General features: G+C 45.0%; 1 protein-coding gene across 1 annotated transcript; it reads right to left on the reverse strand.

Annotated features, from left to right (window-relative positions):
* Positions 1 to 416: 416 nt before the first annotated feature.
* On the reverse strand, positions 417 to 22,829 carry mbd5 (methyl-CpG binding domain protein 5). The gene is given in 11 exon segments (XM_029447382.1): positions 417 to 3,605; positions 3,717 to 3,792; positions 4,401 to 4,474; positions 4,933 to 5,151; positions 5,153 to 6,067; positions 6,372 to 6,592; positions 10,427 to 12,853; positions 13,360 to 13,531; positions 15,212 to 15,314; positions 17,002 to 17,600; positions 22,785 to 22,829. Coding segments are annotated over 10 exon segments (4,383 nt in total). The 5' UTR covers positions 17,115 to 17,600; positions 22,785 to 22,829; the 3' UTR covers positions 417 to 3,542.
* Between the last annotated feature and the right edge of the window lie 888 nt (positions 22,830 to 23,717).

Raw genomic sequence — 23,717 nt, forward strand, 5'->3', positions numbered from 1 at the left:
TTAAACTGCTTTGAATCTTTATTTTTTAACATTATATATTTGTTATATGACAAGCTGCAACCTGAGGTTAACAAAAAGTATATTTTTTCTGGATATTCTCTATATTATTTGAGATATTTTGGGTTTAAAAGCATATGATACATCACTTTACAGTTCATTATGCATCTATCCAGTACCTTATTCATTAAATAATATCTATATCTGTTTTTATTATGCATTTCCAATCATTACCTCATCTTTTTAGTCTTTTATTCCCCATATTCCCAGGTACAGTATGTTAATGTGCACTACCTGCTTGGCCCACTAGAGGGCAGTGTGCAACAAACGCTGGTTTAAAAGGCATTGTTTTTAACTCAATGAACTTTTAAGAAACATAATCCGGAAACAAATACACATTACACGCCAGATTATTCAAGTAAGAGTGACCATGTTTTTAATATCTTAAACATCTGTGCAACATTGTTCAAAATGTTACATCACTGCATGACCTGTAATGTTTCACAATATTTACAAAAGAATGCTGCTTACATCAAACCATTAAAAAAAGTCCAAACAATCTCAAAATAATGGACTCTGACAAACTATCCCTAGCCCACATTAATGCAAAAATAAAAATAAACAAGAGCAATCAAGTGCACGTCATACTTCACGCAAGTCTATTTTTTGTAAAGTATATATTAGTGAGAAAATATATACTGAATAAAATACTGACAATGAGAGGGTGGAAGGAGGAAGAAGGAAATGAGATTCAAAAAGCAATAAAAAATAAAAATCACACTCGCACGTCAACACACACAATCACAGGCGGGAGGTGGGACACAAAAATAGACTGCACATACCATCTCAAACACAAAAATGCTTTGAACTCTTGACCACAAATAACATGAAACTGCTAGAACAGATCCATAACACATGGGATCCCAACATCACGCCGGGATCCTGCATGTCATTGCACAAAAAAACAGGGCGGGAGAGGCAGAATGAACTTTACCGAAAGAGCGCACGTGTTCTCGACACCGAACGTCACATTTTGGAAATTGTGTCTTCAAACGGGACATTAAAGTATCTTTAAATACTGATATCTTTCAACGTTACTCGGCTTCACTGCTACACATCACGTCTTTTTCAAAATGCAAGCGTGCACACGACAAAGGAAAGAAATAACTTGAGATAAGTGTTCCATCTCTTTAGAAATGAAGCTCCTTAAACGTGTGCACACGTGTGAATCTGTCATCGTCCTCGTTTAGGATTAAGGGTACGTTATAAAACTAAAGTACATTTGTGGGATTCCTCAGTTATAAAACTTGAGTGCACGTCTGAAAGTCGTGGACATGTTCCAATAGTGTTTCACTGGGTGACAAAGAAAAGAAGTTCTTTACAAAGTAGTGTACTATTTGGTTTTATGGTCATCAGAAACCTCTGTAGTCGTCGGGTTCCTGTCTTGATATTGAGCCGTAACAGACGCGTGTGCATGTAAAAGGAAAAGCTACAAATAAATTACTACTTCATGACTCGTGTTCGGACAAAAAGATGAATATTGTTACCAAACAAAAAGGTGTTGCGCGTGCGCACGTCAGAGATGTCGAAGGTGTGTTTAAAACAAAAGCAGTTTCTAAGCGTTTGATCTTTGCCATCCGTTGGTGTATTGCACTTAATCATTCTGGAGTGACTTCAGGTTGTTGGTTGCTTTTGATCTGTGTGTGTGTGTGTGTGTGTGTGTGTAGTTCACAATACTGAGCATCACTGTCCATCTTAAGACTCATCAAGTGATGATTTTGCGTTGACATTGAACTTATAGTAGTGTTAAATCTGCATTTATTATCAACATAAACGCTTCCAGATGTGCATATTCATAAATAGTATGGTCTCGCAGGCAGACGTCGTTACATTTTCTTCCTTTGACGTAATCTGCAACAAGTCAGAAAGTGTTCTCTGTAACGCTCACTCGCTAAATCAACGGGAACGTGACTTTGTGATGGACTCTCAACACGCCATCTTATTCACGGTTAAAAAAACAAAACATACATTTACACATATAAGGCTTGAGTTCTCAACTCTCGGTAGTATTATTGCCATCTAGCATATTTGTAAAGCTTAAAATAAATATGGAGTACTGTACATAAATAATTTACATCAATAAGCAAAATCAAAACACACACACACACCACACACACACACACACACACACACACACACACACACACAAGGCCCCTAAATGAGAGAAATGCTTTCACTGCTCTGGAGAAGCGAGTTTGTGTTCCTTTTGATAATCTAGACTGAGGTTGGTTACTCTACCTAAAGCTATAGTTGTGGCAAAAACGACTACAGTCATGGAAAAACCACCGTACGCACGAGCACGAGAACATAATCACAACAACCAAATTACATAATCCATCGATGCAGCCCGTGAGTCTTGGTTGGAGTCGAAGGAAGAATCCACCCAAAGACACTCTTAGTCGTGATCTCGTGTTGCATTCAGGGTCCACTTCATCTACAGTTAAAATACTGTATGTGGGTCAATGAGGAGCGGGAGAATTAGAGATTATCGCCCTGGTTATTATCTTTATCGATGGTTTTAAAGACCAGGGTGACTTTTCTTTTCTTCCACACTTAATGTAAAAGTGCCTGCAGGTGGATTTTCCCTTCTTGAAACGACAGGTGCTTCCTTGTGTTCGCCGGTTACAAGAACATCACCTGCCGACCAGACTTTTTAGCACAAAACGATCTCCAAATCTCATGATTCTCCCGTCAAAGCGACTGATCGAGCAGATGACGCTTTACCAACATCCGTCCGGCCGCTCCCGCCTCGCTTTAGGGGAACACTGAACACTTTCTGCTGGTAAAGTTCATTCTGTTTTTTTTGTCTTTTGTTTTCAAGTGACGTGACGTTCGTAATGGAGAAACTCATACACTCATGCCTGTTCCACTGCTGTTCCCTTACAAAACAAAAACAAACAGTTCATCATATAAAAGCTTTAGGCTGTATTCTTATTATCCTACGCATGCGGCCGTCTGCAACCGCATTTCTGAATAGAAACCAAGACATTGGTACACTTCTGCTTTGTTTTTGTACAATAAAAGATAAAATGTGCATTCGGTATGCTTGTACATGACATTGTACAATATTTACATACAATTCTTAATAGCATGAAATTTCAGGATTATCTATATACATATTGAAAATGTATCAGAAATATTTGGACTGTCTATTCTTCTTAAATATGTAAGGTAATGCTTGTAGCGGTTTTTTTTTTTGTTGGTTTTACTATCTTATACTAGAAAAAAATAGTTAATTCAGTGAGCTGTAGACAAATTGCAACCAATGTTTCTCTATTCTTTCTCCACAGTTCAAACTGTGTTGGTGGTTGGAGGTTCCAGCACCTTCTGTGGTCAGTCCTCGAGTCAAGCTGATATCATGGAACGAGGGCGTGCCACTCCGAGTCCACGCGTGGCACCCGCTCGAGAGCTCGGACCGCATCGAGGCCGAACGGGCGAAGTCTCCGAAAGGCTTTGAGGACGTTCTCGCGCCGACACATTCAATGTTATCTGGAGATCTTCCTCCTCTTAGGCTTGGGGAGCTTCACCTGGCGATCCCTCGATGGGATCTGACGGACAGAAAGAAACATGGTGACGGCTGCACGGGCAGGCGGAGCAAAAGCATGCAGAGAGAAACGTCTTCGTCTCTCTGGGAGATCGAGAAGGGCGTAAACACTCACTGTGCCCGACATCTTATCCAGCTCACTCATGGCTTCGTGGATAGCAGCTTCCAGGTGATTATTCAGTTTCCCCGGTCTGTTGAACATTTACATTTCACGTTATTTACATCCACGCTAATGCAGCTGGACAGAGATCCAAGTCCGTAACGACTGGCTGTCAATGCGACGTTGGACACGCACCGACAAATTAATTGTGTCATTTATCATTTGCTAAACTGCTTCGCTAAGCAGCAATTAACCCATCATAGCTTAGTGACTAGGCACAACAGGTCCGTCAAATACTAACAATCAACCAGAGCTACCCTGTGAAACGGGAGCAGTTTGTTACCGTGTCGTCTACATTGATCATCTGACGGTGACATTTTGTTTGTTTGAACGTTTTACCCCATCAAACGAGCTACAGCTGATAAAATCCACTGGTGACAGATGTCATTTCAGCAGCAGAATGATCAATCACAGGCTAGAAATGAGATGCTTTCATCCGTCTACGTCTGAAATCAGGGACCCGTTGCTGCGTGGTACATCTGTCCCTTATTGTAAACTGCCTGTGCAATGCTAAACTAGAAGCTTAAAGGGTTGTAGCAACAGTTGACAAGTAAACATCTCATTTGGATTGAAGTCGCAGTGACTTTCAGCATGTTCACAAAGCAGCAAACCCTAATCGTTAACTGAAGCTGAACTTACTTCAGGCCTCTTTTGGCGGCTCGGTCGAGTGCCTCCAGGTCGTGAGTGAGTGTTTTTAGCTTCTCGGGCTCTACCTGCGTGGAGACAAAGCATCAGTGCATTCAGGACGGTGTGGGAGCAGTGAACTGAAGGTGAATGTGTTGTTCTGTCCAGCAGCTCATCATTAGTGGGACCTCCTCTATTCTGACGTTTTGATTTGGCAGGTGAAATGGTGCAAGTGTTCTGAGCAATTTGGAATCCATCTGCCACTATGGCCACCAGACAAAACATGTTTCCTTATGGAGGAAAACTTGGTTACAGTCAAATACAACGGAATCTGTCATCTCGTCTTTCTGAAATCAATAGACATGCACAAGAGAAGAAACGCTGATGTTCGGCGCAGCCCTAATCTGCTGTAACAAAACCTTTGAAAGTGATTCTGACTGGCTGGTGTGTTCATCTGTAATCAGTCTTCACTCTGCAGCCCAATTTCGTCTAAAAATTCAAGTCGGCTTGTAAAATACTGACAGGTGGTCACAGATGGGTTTCTCACCTTAGCCTGCTCCCGCAGCTGCATAGAAGCGCTGTGCACTTGTTCGTCCCCAGCCAGCTTGGCAGGCCAAGGTGGGAAGCCCTTCAGCTGGCCCCAGACCAGCTCCCCCATGTTGAATGTCCTGGAGCGGTAGTGAAGCAGCTCTGAGGAGGGAGAGTCCGGTTGCCGTAGGTCCTCCTCGCTGCTTAGGCTCTTTGTGTCCGAGGGGCTGGGCGCCATAGCCGTTGAAGTGGCCGTTGTAGTGGCTGTAGTCTTTGGCTGTGGCCAGAGGTCCTTCCAGGCTAGTGGAGGAGCTGGGCGACTGGTCGTCCCCCGTCAGCTCCTGCCGTGGGGGGCCCAGGACTTCTCCGTAACCCCGGGTGCTGAAGTGAGGGGTGGCGCCGTTGATGTGGATGCAGCGTTCCGCCGTCTGCTCCAGACGCTCCTTGTAATTAGCAGGTGTCCGGTTGCAGTTGTTGAAGCGATAGCCATCATCGAGAAACGTCTTATCGTGAGCCATGACCAGGCCGTGGTCGCTGGAGCCCTCAGTGGTGCAGGGTGGGGCGGGGGCCAGGCTGGCGGGTCGCTCCATGCAGGGACTGCTCCTCACTTGGGTGGAGCACTCCAGAAACTCCTCACCACCCCAGGCGCTGTTGTTGCTGTGAGCATCGAAGCCTCCCCCGTGTTGCGTCTCCCCGTCCCACTGCCCCCTGGGAGTCCCACGGCCAGGAGAACGGAAGTAGTCGTTGGCCTCGTGGCCGTCTGGAGTGCTCTTCCCTGGATCCATGGTCTTCTGACCCCGCCCCGGCCTCACCTGCCTCGGTCTGGCTTGCTGTGGTAACGCCTCCACTTCCTGGTGCCTGTGCAGGACTGTGCTAACTGCTTGGGGGAGGTTGACCGGCTCCCCTATCGAGGCAGTAAAGGCACTCATGGCGCTGAGAGCAGGCACCGGACTCGCCTGCGTGGTCCCGCTTACTGTGGTGGTTATGGTAACGTGCATGCCCTTGCTGGCGGCGTCTACAACGGCTCTGTAGATGGCGTCCACCGCCTCTGGGCCTCCACCGGGGCCCCTGTCACCACCAGCTGTACCCGCTGGAAGCCCGTCGCCCTGCGGCTGTTGCCCCTCCCTGAACTGTGGGTGTGACAACATCCCCGACTGTGGACACAACAGCAGTGTTAGTTTCGTTAACAGAATCTATGATCAACAACCTTTTTATCCGTGACTAAGATTAAACACTAACTGACTTTATGAACAAAAAATGTCAACAGTTTTCATCGACTAAGATAAAACTTAAATACCCAGACTTAAAAAAACTAAACAGATAAAAACCAACAAGGACATTAGACACTGGAATAAGACGTAGACTAAATATAGAAATAGCTGATACAACAGCAAGGTCACAGCACGAGGAAAAATGTTTGTATGAAACAATGTGAAATGCTCCAGATGTAACTCCCACCTGGTAGTTCTGGTAGAGACAGGCCATGGAGCCAGCGTTGGTGTTGTTGCCGTCTGTGTAGGGTGTGTTGTCAGAGAAGTGCTGCTGTCCCTGGTAGGCCGGGTGGGAGGCCACTCCCTGCTGCATGCCCTGATGGACCTGCTGCTGGTACATCTGACCTCCGCCGGCGTTGACGTGTTGCTGCAGGACGCCCATACCACAGCCGAGGGATGAGGGGTTTCCTGCAAAACCATTGGGACGATACAAGTCAAAATTGTCTCAAGAACTTGTTTACATAAGAACATCACCAACATAAAAAAATGTTTTTGGGTATTGCTCTTTGGATTATCGTGGGTTTATTGCAATTATTCCTTGGACAATATATCGTCCAACAAAATGAGTTATTGTGACAGGCCTAGGCCCCCGCGACAGGAGCTGACGGGGGATGATGAGTCGCCCAGCTTCTCCATCACATCAACCAAACAGCACAGATAAGCTTTACCATCCCATCAGAACATTGTGCCTCAAATCACTTGCATATTTAGTTATTCTCCCACCTTGATGTAATGCACAATTCAAGCAGACTTATATCTATTTCATTTCTATTCATGTATAGAAATACAAAAATAACAGAAACATCTTGTTCTATTTGAGTGGGTGGCCCAGATAAATTCAATACACAGGAAACTAGAAGATGAATGGCAAAGCTGGGCGAGTGTTTCTCAACTCAACGTTAAAAGAGTTGCACATTAACAATCTGTTGCACTCCAGACTAACAGATGGACACGCTGCCAGATGAGCGGTCCAGACAGACTAGTTAGCAAAGCGTTCAAGGACAGAACATGAACAAAATATATCAAGGCCACAGATGTATCAATGAATGAAGAAAAAGCCCGGCAGCAATGTTATGCAGACAAAGCCGAAGCAAATACAAAATCTCAGAGGCCTAACGTTGTGTTTTGTGGGCGAGCGGACGAGCGGCGACCGGAGCAGCTGGTGCGATGCTACGTAGCTGAAGGGCAGCTGTGTGTGTTCTCCTCTTTTCTTTTCTTCCCCTCTCTAACGCTGAGAGCCACGACTCGGCCAACCCCCTCCCCCTTTCTCCCCCTTTCTCCCCGCATCCTCCGCTGCTGCTATGATATAGTGACGGTTGTTGCCGGGGGAGGTTTCCATGGGAACCGAGTGATGATTGGTGGTGCTGTCCACTGCCAGGAAGCTTGTTGGGGGCGTTGGATGGGTGGGTGGATGAGGGGGGTTATGAGGGTCGGGTGGTGTGATTTTATTCTGCTGGGGGATGGGGGGGGCGGTCAGCTGGGTGGCAGGAGGTCTGGGGGGGTTTACAATGAACTTTGGAGTATTTGTTGATGGCAAGAGTGGAGAGGGGGCGTTCGAAGCTTGCTAGCTGTCCAGAAACAGATGGTTAGAGGCTAATGGTAAAAAGCCACTGACTAGGCCACTTTGAAAGAGCTTCCAGTGCTCTTAAGATCCCCAACATGTCGTCCAAATTAGCTTCAAGTATGGGAAAATCAAGGGAGCTACTCAGAGGCACAACATCTGCCATTTGGTGACAGAATATTCTTTTATCCCAAGAGCCTGTGAGTGCTTATGTGCTTTTGCCACCAGGGCCGCTCGACAGTGGAGCTATGAGCTGACTCAATTCACTGTATTCATCTGTAAGTTTCTCAAACACACTGATGAGTCTTGGGCCACTAGAGGCACTGCAGAGTGTTGTTGTGAAGACAGTGTCCCCTCACTGTTTGTTTATTTCTGTATTGTGGAAATCATCGCTGACAATGTGTGACATTATGACTAAACAGAAAACATTAGGCACCATAATTAAATAAGGATACCATAACAGGCATGACTGCGTTCTCATCACGGCAGGACATAGCATAACTATCAGTGAGAAGAAAAGACAATATAAATAATAGCTGAGCAGAAAATGTAATTTCTTTAAAAGAAATCCTGTAGCAAATAAAAATATACGAGCACATTTCTTATTGTTTATCATTTGGATAGACTCAAGTACTTTTTAGGGTCCCCTTGTTGTTTATATTACCCGTTGTACGATAATGACACGAGAATGTACATGCACGAGTACATTAATTCAGACTGCAGAAGGCGATAAAAGCTAATTGCGGTAATGCACTATAACTGGTAACAGAGCACCAATAAGAAAGTAGGAGCACATTTGATTGTTTATCAGATTATCAACACACAACAGGACAGCCGGTCGTCAGCATTGAAAAGAACCACGGCTACAAATTAATTAGGCATTAAAATAAGTAGATGCAAAGACAGTTTAAAGAGGCTACATTGCCCTGAACAATAATAAATAAATATTATATTCTTTATCAGTGTTAAACTCCACATGGTGTTGAGTCAGACGAGCCTGCATGTTGGTTCAATAATGTGAAATATTACTTTGCCGTGGCTGTGTCAACAAACAGCTTCAGCCATGTCTAGCTTGGATTGTGTGTGTAGTTTTACATGTACATGCATTTACTCGAGTGTCTATTCAGGGTCTAACAATACTAGCTAGCTGGGAGAAGCTCTTTCTCTGTCTGGGCTGTTTCCATCTTCTTACAGCATTGACTGCTAGATGACAATGACAACGTAGAATTTTGACGATTTACTCAGACTTCAGGGCGGTTGTAAGTATTTGTTGAGACTGTGGAGCCTGAGATAACTTTTTTTCCCAGCCAACAATTTATTAGGAATCAATAATGGAAGCGGTGTCGATAAAATCTTATAATTCCCATCCCTACACAGGACCACCTGAATTTCAGCAACTTTACTTAGAATACCAGGACACCCGGTGATAAGATCAGGTGGCCTGCAGCAGACCCTGGTGGTATCTCCATTATAAAACATATGAGGACACATAAACTCATAGTCCGGTCCCACGGCAGGCAGAGATGGAAAAAGACAAGATCTAGGTCTTTTCAGTGCTTCCAAAACAAACGCTCGCGAGCACACACTCAAAAAACATACAGTCACACACACAAAGTCATTCATATGCACACACACACACACACACACACACACACACACACACACACACACACACACACACACACACACACACACACACACACACACACACACACACACACACACACACACACACACACACTATCAAAGGCTTCACTCGGGTCTCTATTCAGAGTCTATCGTTACTATAGCGACCAGCTAGCTGAGAGAAGCTCTTTAGAGCGCCCTATCTGGGCTGCTTCCCTTAAAGCGTGATCCAGATCCCATTTCCATCTTCTTACACCATTGACTGATGCTAGCATACAAATAAAAACAAAGAGAAACACTGGCGGACTGACAATTAGCTGAGCTTCCAAAGATGAGGGGCCTGCTCATTAGCTCAGAGGTACTGGAGGAGCCCGACTGTCTAGGCTCTGGGCCTATCACCCAAATCCTTTGGTTTTAGTTCACTCATAACCATAGAAACCACATCTTCAACCAACCACTAGCTTATCATGATGAAGAGGGGGGGATACATCAACGCCATCCTCCAGCCAGAGTGGTCAGTTTGGACTGTGTACTGTCTGTCATTTTCAAATGCCCCCCCAAACCATTATTTTCAGGATTTTTATAAATGGAAGTAGTGGGATTATTAAAGTAGGCCACTATGGATTTAAATCTAGTTGTAATGTAAATGAGCATTTAAAAAATTAACAGATACATTTGAAGAGATCACATTACATTTTATAAACCAAATGAATTAACGAGAAAATAATCTGGCAGATTATTTGACAATGAGATTCGCCGTTAGTTGCAGCCCTAGTGTCATTATTAATAGTCTGAGGAGCCTTATTTCTTATATGGCATTTCAACAATCAATAATTGTGGGATAATAGTGTAATCACTCGTCACTATGATGACTAATCACCGTCATGCTCAAATAATATCAATCATTTCAGAAATTAGTTTGGTCTAGAAAATATAAACAATAAATATTTGGGCTTAATTGTGTTTTTTGTAAAGATTTAGCAGCACATGTACATATTGTGGGGAAACTATTGAGTGGCTCTGAAATTAGCACCGTGCAACATAAAATGTCTCACCTGTATCAGAGATGGTCTGTGTACAGCTTCCATCACCACCTCCATGTGGCATCACCACCATGGCAGTCCGCCTCATACCGTGAAGGAGGTTCTGCTGGGAGGGGTGAGGTCCCGGATGGGACAGCGGTGGGGGGTTATTGTGGGGGCGTCCCAGCGGCATGCCATCAGGGCCCACCGGTCCACCTCCTGGCCCCATAGGGCCACAGTTACTCATGGAGGAGGCCTGCATCTGGGCTATCATGTCAGGGAACTGGCCTGGACGAGAGCTCAAATGACCCCCAGAGGGGTCCATGTTCTGGCAGTGCTGCATGGTATCTACTGGACCCCGCAGCCTCTGCTGAGCTAGGAGGTTCTGCTGAGGGCCACCGGGGACCAAAACTGTGCTGTCGTTGTAGATCAGCTGTGCAGATCCTTGAGGCCCTGGGCCAGGGCTAAGACCTGGACGATGGCTGTTGCCAGACAGGTTGTGGGAGCTCTGGCAGCTCATGGACTGGAGAAGCTGGGCCATGGAGGTGTTTTGGGGAAGGTTTCCAAGTCTGCCCACTTTGCGCAGCTGCTCAGTGGCACTGGGCCCTGCCATGTGGGGTCCTCCCATGCCTCGTTTATTAAGCATGTTGTAGACCATGTTGTTACTGTTGTCGTGGTTTACAGCAGCGTTGCCCGATGACTGCTTCCGTTTGCGCATGGGGTCCCTCTGCTGGGCCATGAGCTTATCTCTAAGAGCCGCCCGACCACTCTGGCCCTCAGGAGTGTTGATCAGCTTGGTGGAGTTAGGCGGGAGCATTGAGTTTAAAGTGCTGTGTCCCTCCATGCCTCGAGGGCCGCTCATAGAGGCAGGGTGTCCGCCACTTCCTCCATTACCTCCGCCACCAGCCCCCATTCCTGCCATACCAACACCAACACCACCACCACCACCACCACCCCCACCAGCAGCCATGCCAGCAGGGCTGTTGCCAGCAGCGCTGAGTTTGTTTTGATTTGCTAGCTGTGCTTTGGCTGCGGCTGACAAGAGACTGCTGGCGGGGAAGGAAGCGGCATTCTGTTGGTTGAGGATCTGGTTGAGGGGCATCCCCAGGAGTCCTGGGTGGCCCTTCTGGGAAGCGCTGGGGGTTGCCATAGAAGAAGATGACGAGGAGGAAGAGGTGGGTGAGTACATGGGGTTGCTGTGCTGCTGGGGACCAATCGAGTTTCCCATGCCTGGCAGCATCTGGGAGTCTTTGTACTGGTGGTGTGGGTCAGTTTTGTTTGTGGAGGGGCTGGAGGGCATGGCTGGCCTGGGAGATCCCATGGCAGACCTGGGAGAACGAGGAGGGACCTTCATGTTGCCACATGGGACCTGGTGACCCGAGGGCATTGCAAAGCTCCCGTGGTCAGAGGAGGTGGAGGATGAGCGTGAGCGATGAGGGGAGGCCTCCATTCTCCCAAGGGCTGGCCCTGCCATGTGGACAGGGGAAGTGACAGGGGAGGGGGACATGGAGGAAGCCGGACCACCCTGTTGAGTCCTTTGAACATGGCCGCCATGCCCTAAAGGCCCAGGCTTCACTGTGGGTAAAGGTAAGTTGCTTGGCAAGGGAACAATGACGGGAGGGGGTATGTTTACATTCATCATTTGTACCTGAGAGTGGATGTTAGGCTGGAAGTTGGAGGGGTTTGGGGCGTTGTTGGGAGGCTGGCTGACGAGCTTGATGGGGATGGGGTCCAGGATGCCTAATGGGTCTTTTTCGAAGGTCAACTGCCTTTTCTGATGGGCACAGGAGGGTGGTATGGCTGAAGGAGGCGGTACGGGATGCACAGGGGGTTGTGTTTTATGGTGAAATGCTGCACGAGGCATATCCATACCAGGGGGGAAGTTCCCGCGAGGCATGTTTATGTTCATGACAGGGCTTTTGGCAGTAGCCGTGGGGGAGAGGGGCGTGCTAGTCCTCCCTGTCATGGCGCAAGATGGCTGGCCCGCAGGGGAGCCATGGAGCATTACACTGTGTGGAGAAAGAGGCGTCCTAGTGTTCCCATGGATGGAGGCTGATACAGGACTGCCTGCTCCTGGAAACCCACAAGGATTGGTCCTTGGATAGCCATCAGGGCTGCCCAAAGTGTCTGCACAGGGAGACTGTGAGCCATCTCCATACAGCTTAGAACTGGAGGGAGGTGGGCTCAATATGCCTCCGTACCCAACCCGGTAAGGGGATTTGGGGCCTGGCTCCCCACTGCCCAGCCTCTGCGGTCTAGGGTACCCAGAGTAGAGCTCCGGCAGCTGGGCTCCACCCATCTCCTGGGGAAGATACAGCCTCTGCTGCTGCTGTCCAGCTGCCATAATCATCTTAAAAGGATTCTTGCAGTCTGGGCCAACAGCATTGGGCAGGCCATCGTGGGATTTAGTCCTTATTGCTCGTTGAGACATGGAATGCGCAGCGACCACAGATGATGTACCTTGAGGCCAAACAAAGCACATTACATTTAAATCAATACCAAAACCTTGGACAAAATATTAGGAAGGGCAGGAAAGTCATTGTTATCTATAGACCACAGTGGCTGGCGAACCATAAAAATGACTCGTTAATATCAGTGCTTAAATAAACTGCTTGACAAACAATGGGAAAAAAAACATTTAACCTAAAAACGTTTTTTTTAAATTCAATTTTATATCATTTCTAAAAGCAAAGGCTTCAATATCCCCCCAAAAAACTTGCTGCATTGACTGTTTGTTGTCAGAAGTAGGACAGTCAACAGATGTACTACCAAATGGCCAGTGACGTGGACTAAATTACCAGCCAAATTTCACCAACATTTGGCTGGTTGCTGGGGTTTCTGTCAGCAGAAACACATAGTAAATTAGTGCAGATTGGAGCACCAGCATCCAGCTTACCTCTGCATATTATACTATGCACGTCTAAAGGCAAGTTCCACTGAATTGAACAAACTGGATTTACTCGTACCTCCCCCTGGACTGGTCAGCGTCAGAGGTGGGTGTGTCCCCATGCTCTTGCGCAGCGTGGCCACAGCCAGAAGCTTCCTCTTGTGAATGCAGAGTTTGGTGACGTCGTCATCTGCTTTCACATCCTCCGCTGTCCTCTGCTTCACCGCTGCCCCTGGGTCAAAGTTGAACACCTGAGGAAAAACATTGGTGGTTTGAACAGCTACCCATGAATTTGAAGATAACAGTGGATTTGATATAATCAGAGGAACCACGGGGATGCTGTGGGTCCAGGACAAGGTTGGTGTGGTTCGGTTAGAAAGTCCCCATGCTGCCTCGCTAGTGCCATTAATGCAGCCGCCCACCCTTGAACTTTATGTAAAATACAACCAGCTACTACCTTAACACTGCAGAGTGTAATGTGAATAAACTAACTTGCAGATAAACACAAGAGACAAAAGTGATCCTGAGCACCTTGGAGTAATACCCCACATCTAAGGATAATTAATGATTTTACACACACACTCAGACTCAGAGAATTTTGTTCTATCTTAATTTTCTGTCGCCAGAAGATAATTCAAGGGGCATGTGGATGGAGGAAAATGTTCAAGTATTATATCTTCTTTATTAAAACATAAATAATAGAGCAAAGAATGAGATGATATCAGCCTGATCCGACAGACGTGGTGTGTTGGGGACAAATTTAGCTTCAAGAAAGATAATCGGTCGGATTACCCCATGTAATGTGATACAGTGGGCGCCTTACGTCACACCTCAAAGTTGGTAGTTTAGTCCTTCACAGAAAGCAGCGGAGGTGGTCAGCTTAAATTTATTTCATACATGCTCAGCATATGGAAGAAGTGAAGTGGATTATGCTGCAGGACTGGTCTGAGAGCTTCCTCTGGGCCTTTTTTAATGCTCTGTTCCACCGTGAAAACGAGTCACTATTTGAATTCATTGCAACTGACAATAATTCAACCTGACCACAGCCAGCGTACTCTGAAGGTCAGAACCACAAAGGTTTTACAGCCACCTTTTGAAGCTGACAGGCGTGACTTTTTCATACTCAAAAGACTATTTCAACAAAAACAAAAGCATCACTTTAACAATTGCCTGTCAGAAGTTGTTTTCACCTCGGTTTGGACTAATGTGACACCATTTCCTCCTCACAGACATGTTTACCTCGTCCTCCTTCTATCCCAGTCCCTCCTTCCTCGCTGCCATAACGAATGTCAAATAAGTAATGTGTCCTATCTTGAGGCGAAGACATGTCAAGAGCGGATTGTCTGCTCTGAATTAAAATATCATGCCGTGGAAAAGTTCCAGATCATCACACCAGCTGCTCCAGACTGTCAACTTTTACAAGCAATTACCAAAAGCAACAAACAGTATATGGTATTTATGACCTGTAATGTCCTCAGACTTTCACTTCTCCAGGAGTAAACATTAGGAAATGTTCCATCAACACAAAAGAAATCTTCTTTTAAGGGCATCAGACACACGATTCCCCAAACTAAACCAAAATCCTGTTTGACGCCATCTGCTATTGCACGCTCGAAATGATATGTCCACATCTTTTCCTTCTGGTCACCTTACAGAGAACAGCTGATCAATAAAGCGCGTTATAAAAATGGCGGCCAAGAGTGACATTTCTCGTACAGACATGCCATCCGCTAATGCAAGTTTAGGTTTGATTGACAGCTTTTAATCCGCACGGGGTTTTTGTCTGGCTGTAATTGTTGGACAACAGCATTTTAATTCCATTTGCAGATTGGAACTCCCATCTTAATCTTTAATTAGGAAATCTTTGGAGCGCAGCTGTAAAATATGCACCACACCACTGTTTTAAATGAAATCAGGAAAAAAGAAATTACCTTGTGGAGGATTAGTGGGCACTCCAGACCGCATTTGCAGGTTCCATCTGTCAGCAGGTAGATCTTCACCTGCTCCAAGCTGCAGAGCACCGAGCCACTGGGACTGCACACGGAGAACAACAATGTTAGGCTGAGGACAGACATCAGCTGGTGAATCTCCAGAGCACAAACACTTGGCTGTGTTTACATTTCTCAATTGTCAAAAGTTCAAGTTATAAAAAAAAAAATGAACGATTTTTGGAAGTTGTGAATCTTAGAAAATAAGATTCTTACATTATTGGATTTTTCCCTACGCCTAAAATACTTCTAAACTAATATATGCTGCTGTACCCACTTGTTTTAAATGGGTAAATATCAATACTTTTAGACTGGAGCTTCTAAACAATATTCGGCCTTTAACTGAACATTTGTATGCAGAGATATTACTACGGGTTTAGTTCTCCCACCGCAATTTTATTCCTGACTCAGAAGATGAAAAGAAACCATTGCAAACTGAAATGCTTCACTGACAGACACACAAATGATTTTCTATGCGGGTTTGCAGCTCCTTGAGGCAGGTTTTGCTGCAGGTTTTACAGGATTGCAACCATGAAATCAAACAGTAAAATCCTCCCACTCCACAGTGCTACGTCCCAGTGGAATTCTTCCATCCATACGAACTGAAAACAGTAATTGAAAACATTTACAGTACCTATGAAGGAGGAGTAGCCTGTCCTATAGTGGACAACAACAACTACACAATATCATTTTGGATAAAAAAGTATATAATCCTATAACCCTTAACCTAGCACTCATGAATATCTCAGTATGCAGGCAGTAGCTGGCTCATGCATCACCTCCATTGTGGCGTTTCTGTTTTTACCCAATTTAAAATGGTAAAACCAGGAATATTAAAGGACTATAAGTAAATATAAGGAATGTGCTCAGGAGGTCACGGCTGCGTTACAGCAGCGTTAACCCACGAGGGAGCTTTGTGCACCTTTTCAAACTTGCCACCATTAAAGGAAGAACAGCATCTACCGTTGGTCGATCCCATCACACACAAAACAACCACGAAATATCTACTCTGAGGATCTACAGCTGCAACGTGAAGCAAATGTAAAAGAACATGAGCAAATACAAGCGTGCGGTGACAGTATCAGGCCACGGTCACAGAAGTAGACAGGATTCTTTCCAGCCCCCAAAATAAACCTGACACCAGCCAACTGCTTTAGTTCATTGTGGCCGGTAAATACACGTGCTGGGGTTCAAATGCTGGGAAGGACACCAACTTCCAGTCTACCTAACACGATCACTGGTAAAGGATCCAACCCATTAGTCCCAGTTGCACAAGCGGAGCAGATTTGATCAACAAATGACTGGTCACACAATCACAGTTTAACAGCATTTGGTGATATTTTCCCAGCAGCATGTGGGCAGCAGTTTACCTGTGTCAAGGGATCGCTTATTACAATTTTATCAGCAACAATATGTTCAAGAGATTTTGCCAAAAAGCACTGCAGCTCCACTAGAGTGAGTTGTTGGTGAATAACCACACAGCAAGCACAAAGTCATCATGTTTCTGATCAGTTAACCCGATGGCCGACACCAAAACCTGATGTTTACTATCCATATATTGCTACATAAATGACATTTCTTACATTTAAATCGCCTACTTTTGTCCACATTATGCACTAGAGATGAAACAATTAGTTGATAATGACTAAAATTCTAATTATTGTCAGTATTAAGTCAATTAAGGTTAAGCTTAAAAAAAAGGTTGTGTGTTGCAGACTTGCTCGTTTTCTTACCTTATGTATATGACCCCGCCGCCGTGCTCCGCCTTGCGCTGCCAGCCAATGGGGACCTGGACAAGGACGGCCTGCCTCTCATCTCCCGCCTCATGGTCCTTTCCGCCATTCATTGCTCCACCGGTTTTACGCTCGACACCTCAGAGGTATATATATCAGACATCAACCAGTGTCTTCGCAATGCACGTCATGTTTGTCTTCCAAAGTCGTGGTGCAGGAGGTGGTGGGAGGGTGGCAGGAGACGGGTAGAGCTGCAGGATTATGCTTCAACGTAGGACTCTGCTCTCAGGTAGAGCTGATGGGGTGGTGGTCGGGTAGGGTGAGGCGAGCTCACAGCAGACCCTACCCTTTCAGCTGCTTCATGGCTACAGTGCTGAATGGTGCATGGACTTTCATTACTGCATCTTGTCATTCAGAGCCATCCGACTCAGGAAGATGCTGACTGAAAAAGTGGGGATCAGGAGTCACTGTGCTTTCACAGGAAAGTTTTTTACCATTTGTCTTTTGCCGCTCAGGATACAGTCCCTCAGTCGGACAAGTAGAGGGTGTTCAACATATTGGTTCCCAGACGCAGTTGGGTAGTGGTATTCCCATGGTTCCTGTGAGGACAGAACAGAAAAAGAATGCACATTAATTAACGGTCAATGGGATTCATTTGCTTTGCATGAGCAAAAGTCCATAATTTAATCTGCTCTGGGAATAGCGTGACGCTCCTTCAATATTTGAGACCAGTGTTTTCATTCACAACCAATTATTTCCATTGTTCTATTGAAAGGCAAAATGCAAACTGATCCACAGCCACACAGCACTTTGCGTTGGCTGTTTCCACTCTGAACGACTGGTGTTGCAGATCAGGTTATCACTGCAACAATGGTACAAGTATTGCAGGTTTAACATAAAAAGGTATTTAGACATCAGAATTGTGCCATAAGAACGATGACCCTATTACGACCCTATGGATAGACAACAAAACAATCTATTCTATTTTTAACGCAGCGTTATTGCCAGTTTCCCCGGCTCTCAGACATGCATTTCTAACACTGGTAGAAAGCCAACAAAGCTGGTAAATCGGGCTGAACTCAGTATGTGAGTGATGGCGCTTCATGCAAAGCCTCCTCTCAGCCGCCGGTGCTGCTGACTCATAACTGCCCTGTGAGCTGCTGAGACCTAACCCAGTGACACCGCCAGAGGAAGAGAGAGGTAAGGAGGGTGGTGCTACCCGTGGCACAGTGACAAGGAGGCAGCAGTTTAACGTATGCCGTTCATCTGGAAATACGCAGCAGCAACAGTCGCACTTCATCATCTCAGGAGAAGTGCGTAGTGTCCTATCAGAGAGACCACCACATCATTAAAATCTCATTTCATGTTTGGAAAATGCTGACGTAACAGAGAAAACATCGTTTCTATTGTGGTGTTCACATTACAGGAAGAAACACAAATGTTCCTAACAAGTGCTTCGTGCAGAGTTGTCGTTTGAGGACGTCTCTGGCTGTGACATATGTTTAACTTCTATTTATAAAAAGGTTTCCTTTTGGTAGTTTGGCTTTTTTGTTTGCTCGAATCAGAACGAGACAGGAAGGCATAAAGAGAGAGTAATGCGCAGCAAATGTCCTGGACCATAGACGTTTTGATGAAATATTACGTTAGGTGCCAAATATGTTCATCTTAAACCTTTGGCAAAGCAACACGATCTGAATCTGCCACCTTGCTAATGTGAAAGCACACATTTAAATCTCGGCTTTCACCATTTTACTTCTCATCTCTCCGCACCCTTTCTTGACTCTCAAGCACTGCCATGTCCAAATCACACATGGTACCTGCTAATCTGTAACCTTTTACTGCAGGCGGATCTTTTTTTAAGATTATGTTTTGGCCTTTTCATATTTATTGTTCAAAGCCACGAGAAACAGACAGACGGGGAGAACGAGAGGAGCAGAGAGGTGGTCAAACTCGGGACATAAAAGCGTACCAGAAATGCAGCATGAATTCAATTATTACTGCTCTGGAAACCTCTTAAGGTGGATTTTATTTAAATGTGCTGTAGAGTGACCTAGACTTTCTTATGGTTGCTTTGCAGCGATGAAGGTGGATCAGCTAAACTAGTATTTTTAGTTGTGTGTTAATGGGTTATGACATAGCGTCGCAGCCTACGCACATAGCTGCTGTAGCTTGGACGCATTTGCAGAACGGCTCCTAAACAATGTGACTACATGTGGCTATGGATAGAACACGGAACGGGACAACAAACTGTGATTAATCAGCTTAGGTTTTCTCCTGCACGTTGCTTATGCCAGTAGATTGCTGACCATGAAGACAACGTTAAGGAAGTTGAGGAAGGACTCTCAGTAGTCAACACACACACACACACACACACACACCTAGAAAAGAATAGACACAGCGAAATACAAGTTACCCAAACTCCAGTTACATAAGCACGTGCTTAGCCCACCATCAATCCACGTGCGACTGAAAGAATGTCACAGTTATTGTGGAGAACATAATGCAAACACAGTATGGCTTGATCACACGCGACAGATCCGTCTAGTGTTGCTAAACTATAAAAATCGCCATAGGTCTTACTTCCAATGACACCAACGTGTCCTTTTTAAGCTCAACATCAATACAATTGGACTCAGCAATATGACAAACACATCGGTTATCAGTGAACTGCTGAATCTAGAGCCTGTGGCAGATTAAGACAAACAAAAGCTAATATATGTAAGTTTAAATCGGGATACAAAGCATCAAATGTCATGCAAATGGCCCGTTAAACGATAAGGTCGAGCGATCACTGGATGAACAGCCAATCTGCCGTAGTCTACTCTGTCGCGGGTGTAAACCACACACAACCCCCGCAAAATAACTTTTATCCATTTCAGAATTTGATCAATTCAGTCCGATAACATTTGGAAAGCCGCATTGTATTTAACAATTCTCCCGCTCCACCCCACAAATTACATTTATAGGTGGCTTAGATTCTCGAAGTGAAAACAACAGATCTTCAAAAAGGCTACGATTACAAAAACTAAAGATGCTAATCACGCTCGATGAGCGCACGTCGCTCTCACAATAAGCAGCCGTGGATCACGTACGAGTTAGAGAAGAAACAATCATTTCAAGAAGCTCTGCAATCACTGCTAAAATAAAGAAGGGGAATTGTGTGGCTGCATCAAAACATTAAAAAAAAAAGTGTCCCCCGTGTTGCCATCACAAATGATGCCCTTAATAAATGACAATGATAGTAACATGAAGCCTGACGTCACTGCAGTCACTGATAGTGTGAGTATCAAACATTCACTGCACCTGGGAAGGTAAATCTGACCTATTTGAAGTGGTGAAAGATGACAAGTGAAAGCAAATCAACACAATTCTAAAGTATTTCCCATTTTCCTCCACAAAATAACACTGAGGAAAAGATGCAGCACCATTTTGGGGGACATTTTGGCACCATCGTACAAGCAGCATGGATCAAGAGTTAATGCAGAAGGGGATATAAATACAGCCACTGTAGACTTACAGCAATGCAGCCTCAGAAAGAAAGAAAGAAAAATGGTTCAGATAAGAAATCCCATCAAAATGACAAGTGGAACTGCAGCCAAAGGTTCGTGAGTAACTGAATTTGCAGTGCATTAAGGATGGCAGCTTAAGTACATTAAAATGTTCTCTCTCAATGTCCAAATTTGAAAGAATATGATCAGACAAAGTAGCTTGTGTGCATCTCATTACGTGGTCAAGAGGAAGTTCTTTCTCTCGTGTGCTGCGATCATTAAAGTGGCTTTTATTTTGACATGTTATAGTGAAATTAATGCATCCTCTTTATTCCTCATGGAGATCAAAGGAGCTTAATGTGTGGAATTTACTTTGCTTGTAACGAAGGTCTATCCAGCCCACGATCCCGTCGAACTGACTCATCCTGACCAGGACGCAAAATAAATAAACGTTTCATCTACTAGCTGGTACAGCAGCTGGTAAACTTTACCCGCCAACTTGTGATTCAGATCAGAACAAGATCTTTAAACGATGACTGCAGGAGAACACGACAAAACTTTACCAGCATTTGGATTGTAGGGCCACCCTTAATTCTTCTACGACCGCCGCATGAATAACAACATTTAGAAATGATAACAGAGAGAGGATAGCCTTTTAAATAACCTGTACAATCTCAGTCTAGTACAACCTTAAAGACATAGATAAAAACCCGTTGACCCTGAATGTGTCTCACAGCAGTCCTGCCTTATTGTGATTTAAGGTCTGGCCTGAACACCTTGCATGTTCCATGCAGACAAAGCCTATGTTTAGATCCAGCTGACATACACCAAGCATCTGAATTTATCTCATGATCAGATTCTTGCTCCGCCACACAGGTGAACTAAGAGAATTGCAGTGCTATTATACGTCACCTTGAACACAGACAGTGTTTATGAGGTTTATCATGCAATAAGCTCAATAAAAGGTCTAGTAGGCAGTCTGGTACACGTTTATAGTCTCATATGTCCATGAGCAGCTCTGAGGATGGATCCCAGGGCATTTCTGATGCATAATATCTGCATTTAGAGCTGTCCCCTTGTGATCGGATCTCTAAAAATGAAGTGCCAAGAGAATAGGGTCTGTCATATGTTGTCAAATAAAGCATGAGTGGGGGATAGGTAGCAGTGGAAGTTACCTGCACAAAGCATGTACTGTTTGTGGAGTATAATCCTGGGCTTGATATAAAAGGAATAGGACAAACTGTGCAACACCAACATAGTACAGCAGTATATCCTGCCCTCTTCTCTCTGAACCACAAGATCTACCACCTCTCTTTCAGGCTAGATTAAATCCATTAATTCTCAACCTAGCATTTAAATCTCGCAGTAACCCCATGGAGTTGGCTAAGGCTAGCTTTAGGGGTAAATTAGCCATATTGTCCTGCAGCAGCCTTCAAAGTTGACAGCTACACAAGTAAGCTAACGTTACATGACAAGACCTTTTCCCTAAAACTGGAGAATATGACAGCCGCTTGTGTACATTACCAGAGCAGCCATAGGTGCCTAAACCTTAGCTAATAGCCAATTAGCTTGGTGAACATTAGCCAGACTGCCTATCAACTGTGCCAAGTGTTGCTTTATTAACGCTTTAGCGACAACCGTGTGGCGTTCAAAGTCTAGTTTAAGACTGGGCGAGAGGTGCAGCAGGAGCTCCATCTTCTGCGGGCCTCCGCGTTACAAAGTGACCGTGTCAACAAGCGAAGTCCGGCTGTGCTTTTTGATGCATTAGGGTTAGCATCTGAGCTAGCTGGGGGTTAGCATACCGAGCGTCAGCTGTCTAGCTACCGTTAGTTAGCTAGCCTAGCTAGCTTGTTGTAACGAAAATGAATTAGAGGGCGAGCTCGGCTACGCTAATAACGTTTGAGCTTTTAATCGGTGAATCGTAACCGGAGCCGTGTACACCGAGGACCCACGACACACAATCCGACTTCAAATTGTCGAAGTAAAACAGCAGCTAGGCCCGCGTTAGGTCTCGAGCCAAGGGGGCCAGGCAAGGCCAGGGCCAGGCCGAGTTAGCACGGGTTAGCTTAGCATGCTAGCTAACAGCCGTGCAAACCCGTTGCGTTTGTAGAGAGAGAGCGAAGAAGAAGAGAGAGACGCTTTTCAGGCACTAACGTTTCTGTCTGCGTCAAATCAAACCGTAAACAGTCCGCTCTTACCCGGGCATCACAGCGAATGCACACCGGTACTGAAACAGTGAAATGGGCGCGCAGCAGTGCGTTTCTGACCTTTAGAAAATAAGAATAAGAAGCCTACCCATTAGTTCTCTGCCTCTGATGGTTCTCCTACACTGGGATATTGGAAATGATGGAGAGCCGCAATGCGCATGCGCGTCAGGAGCAGCCAGCAGATGGGAGAGGTGATGCACGTTACCCCCAGAGCTCAGATACATAAACTCTGCATGGCAAAAGTTGGGAATACAATTATTAAATGAGTGGAACAACTGGATGTGTGGGTGGGGTGACTCACACAGAGCTGTAGTGCTCAGTAATGGCTCCCACAGTGGGGTCTATGGGCCTTCAGCAGCCCCTGGGGGAGCTTCAGCTATCATCAAAATAAAGAATAACCTACTATGTATCTGATGTTTAACTTATTTTACGTCAGTCCTTCGACAGAATATAAAACAATGACCTCTGAGATTATTAGGTTTCACTCTTGTTAATATGGAGATCCACTGATATCGCTTTTGAAGGCTGAGACAAGTGCAAATAATTTCAATGGTCGACGCTAAAATGGTGCAGAATTGCAGATATTGTGTTGACTCCTGAATATTATATATGGCAGGGTGTAAACGCCTGAAACTGTGAGGCAACATTTAAATTAAGGGCATTTATATATATGACTATATATATATATATATATGTGATTTCTTTTTTAAAGGCCTCATGCAGACTATAGCATAGACTACTTTGGTGTAATGTACTGATTTCACAACATTAACTACCATTACATTTAAACTCAATCATACCCAACCACAAAGCTCCTCTGCACTGTTGTTCCTTCGTGTACAACCTCAGTAATTAGTTGGTCTAGTTAAGCTTGAGTTTGTGGTTTTAGTTGTACAGATGAGTGGGCTTCTGGCTGACAGAGATCAAAACAACAAATGGAAAATACCAACAATCCAACAGAGGATTTCTTTTTCATTTGACATATTTTCAACAGCAGACCGAAGAACATAAAGGATCATTG

This window comes from Cottoperca gobio, chromosome 2 (genome assembly GCF_900634415.1).
Source record: "Cottoperca gobio chromosome 2, fCotGob3.1, whole genome shotgun sequence".
NCBI classification, from domain to species: Eukaryota; Metazoa; Chordata; class Actinopteri; order Perciformes; family Bovichtidae; genus Cottoperca; species Cottoperca gobio.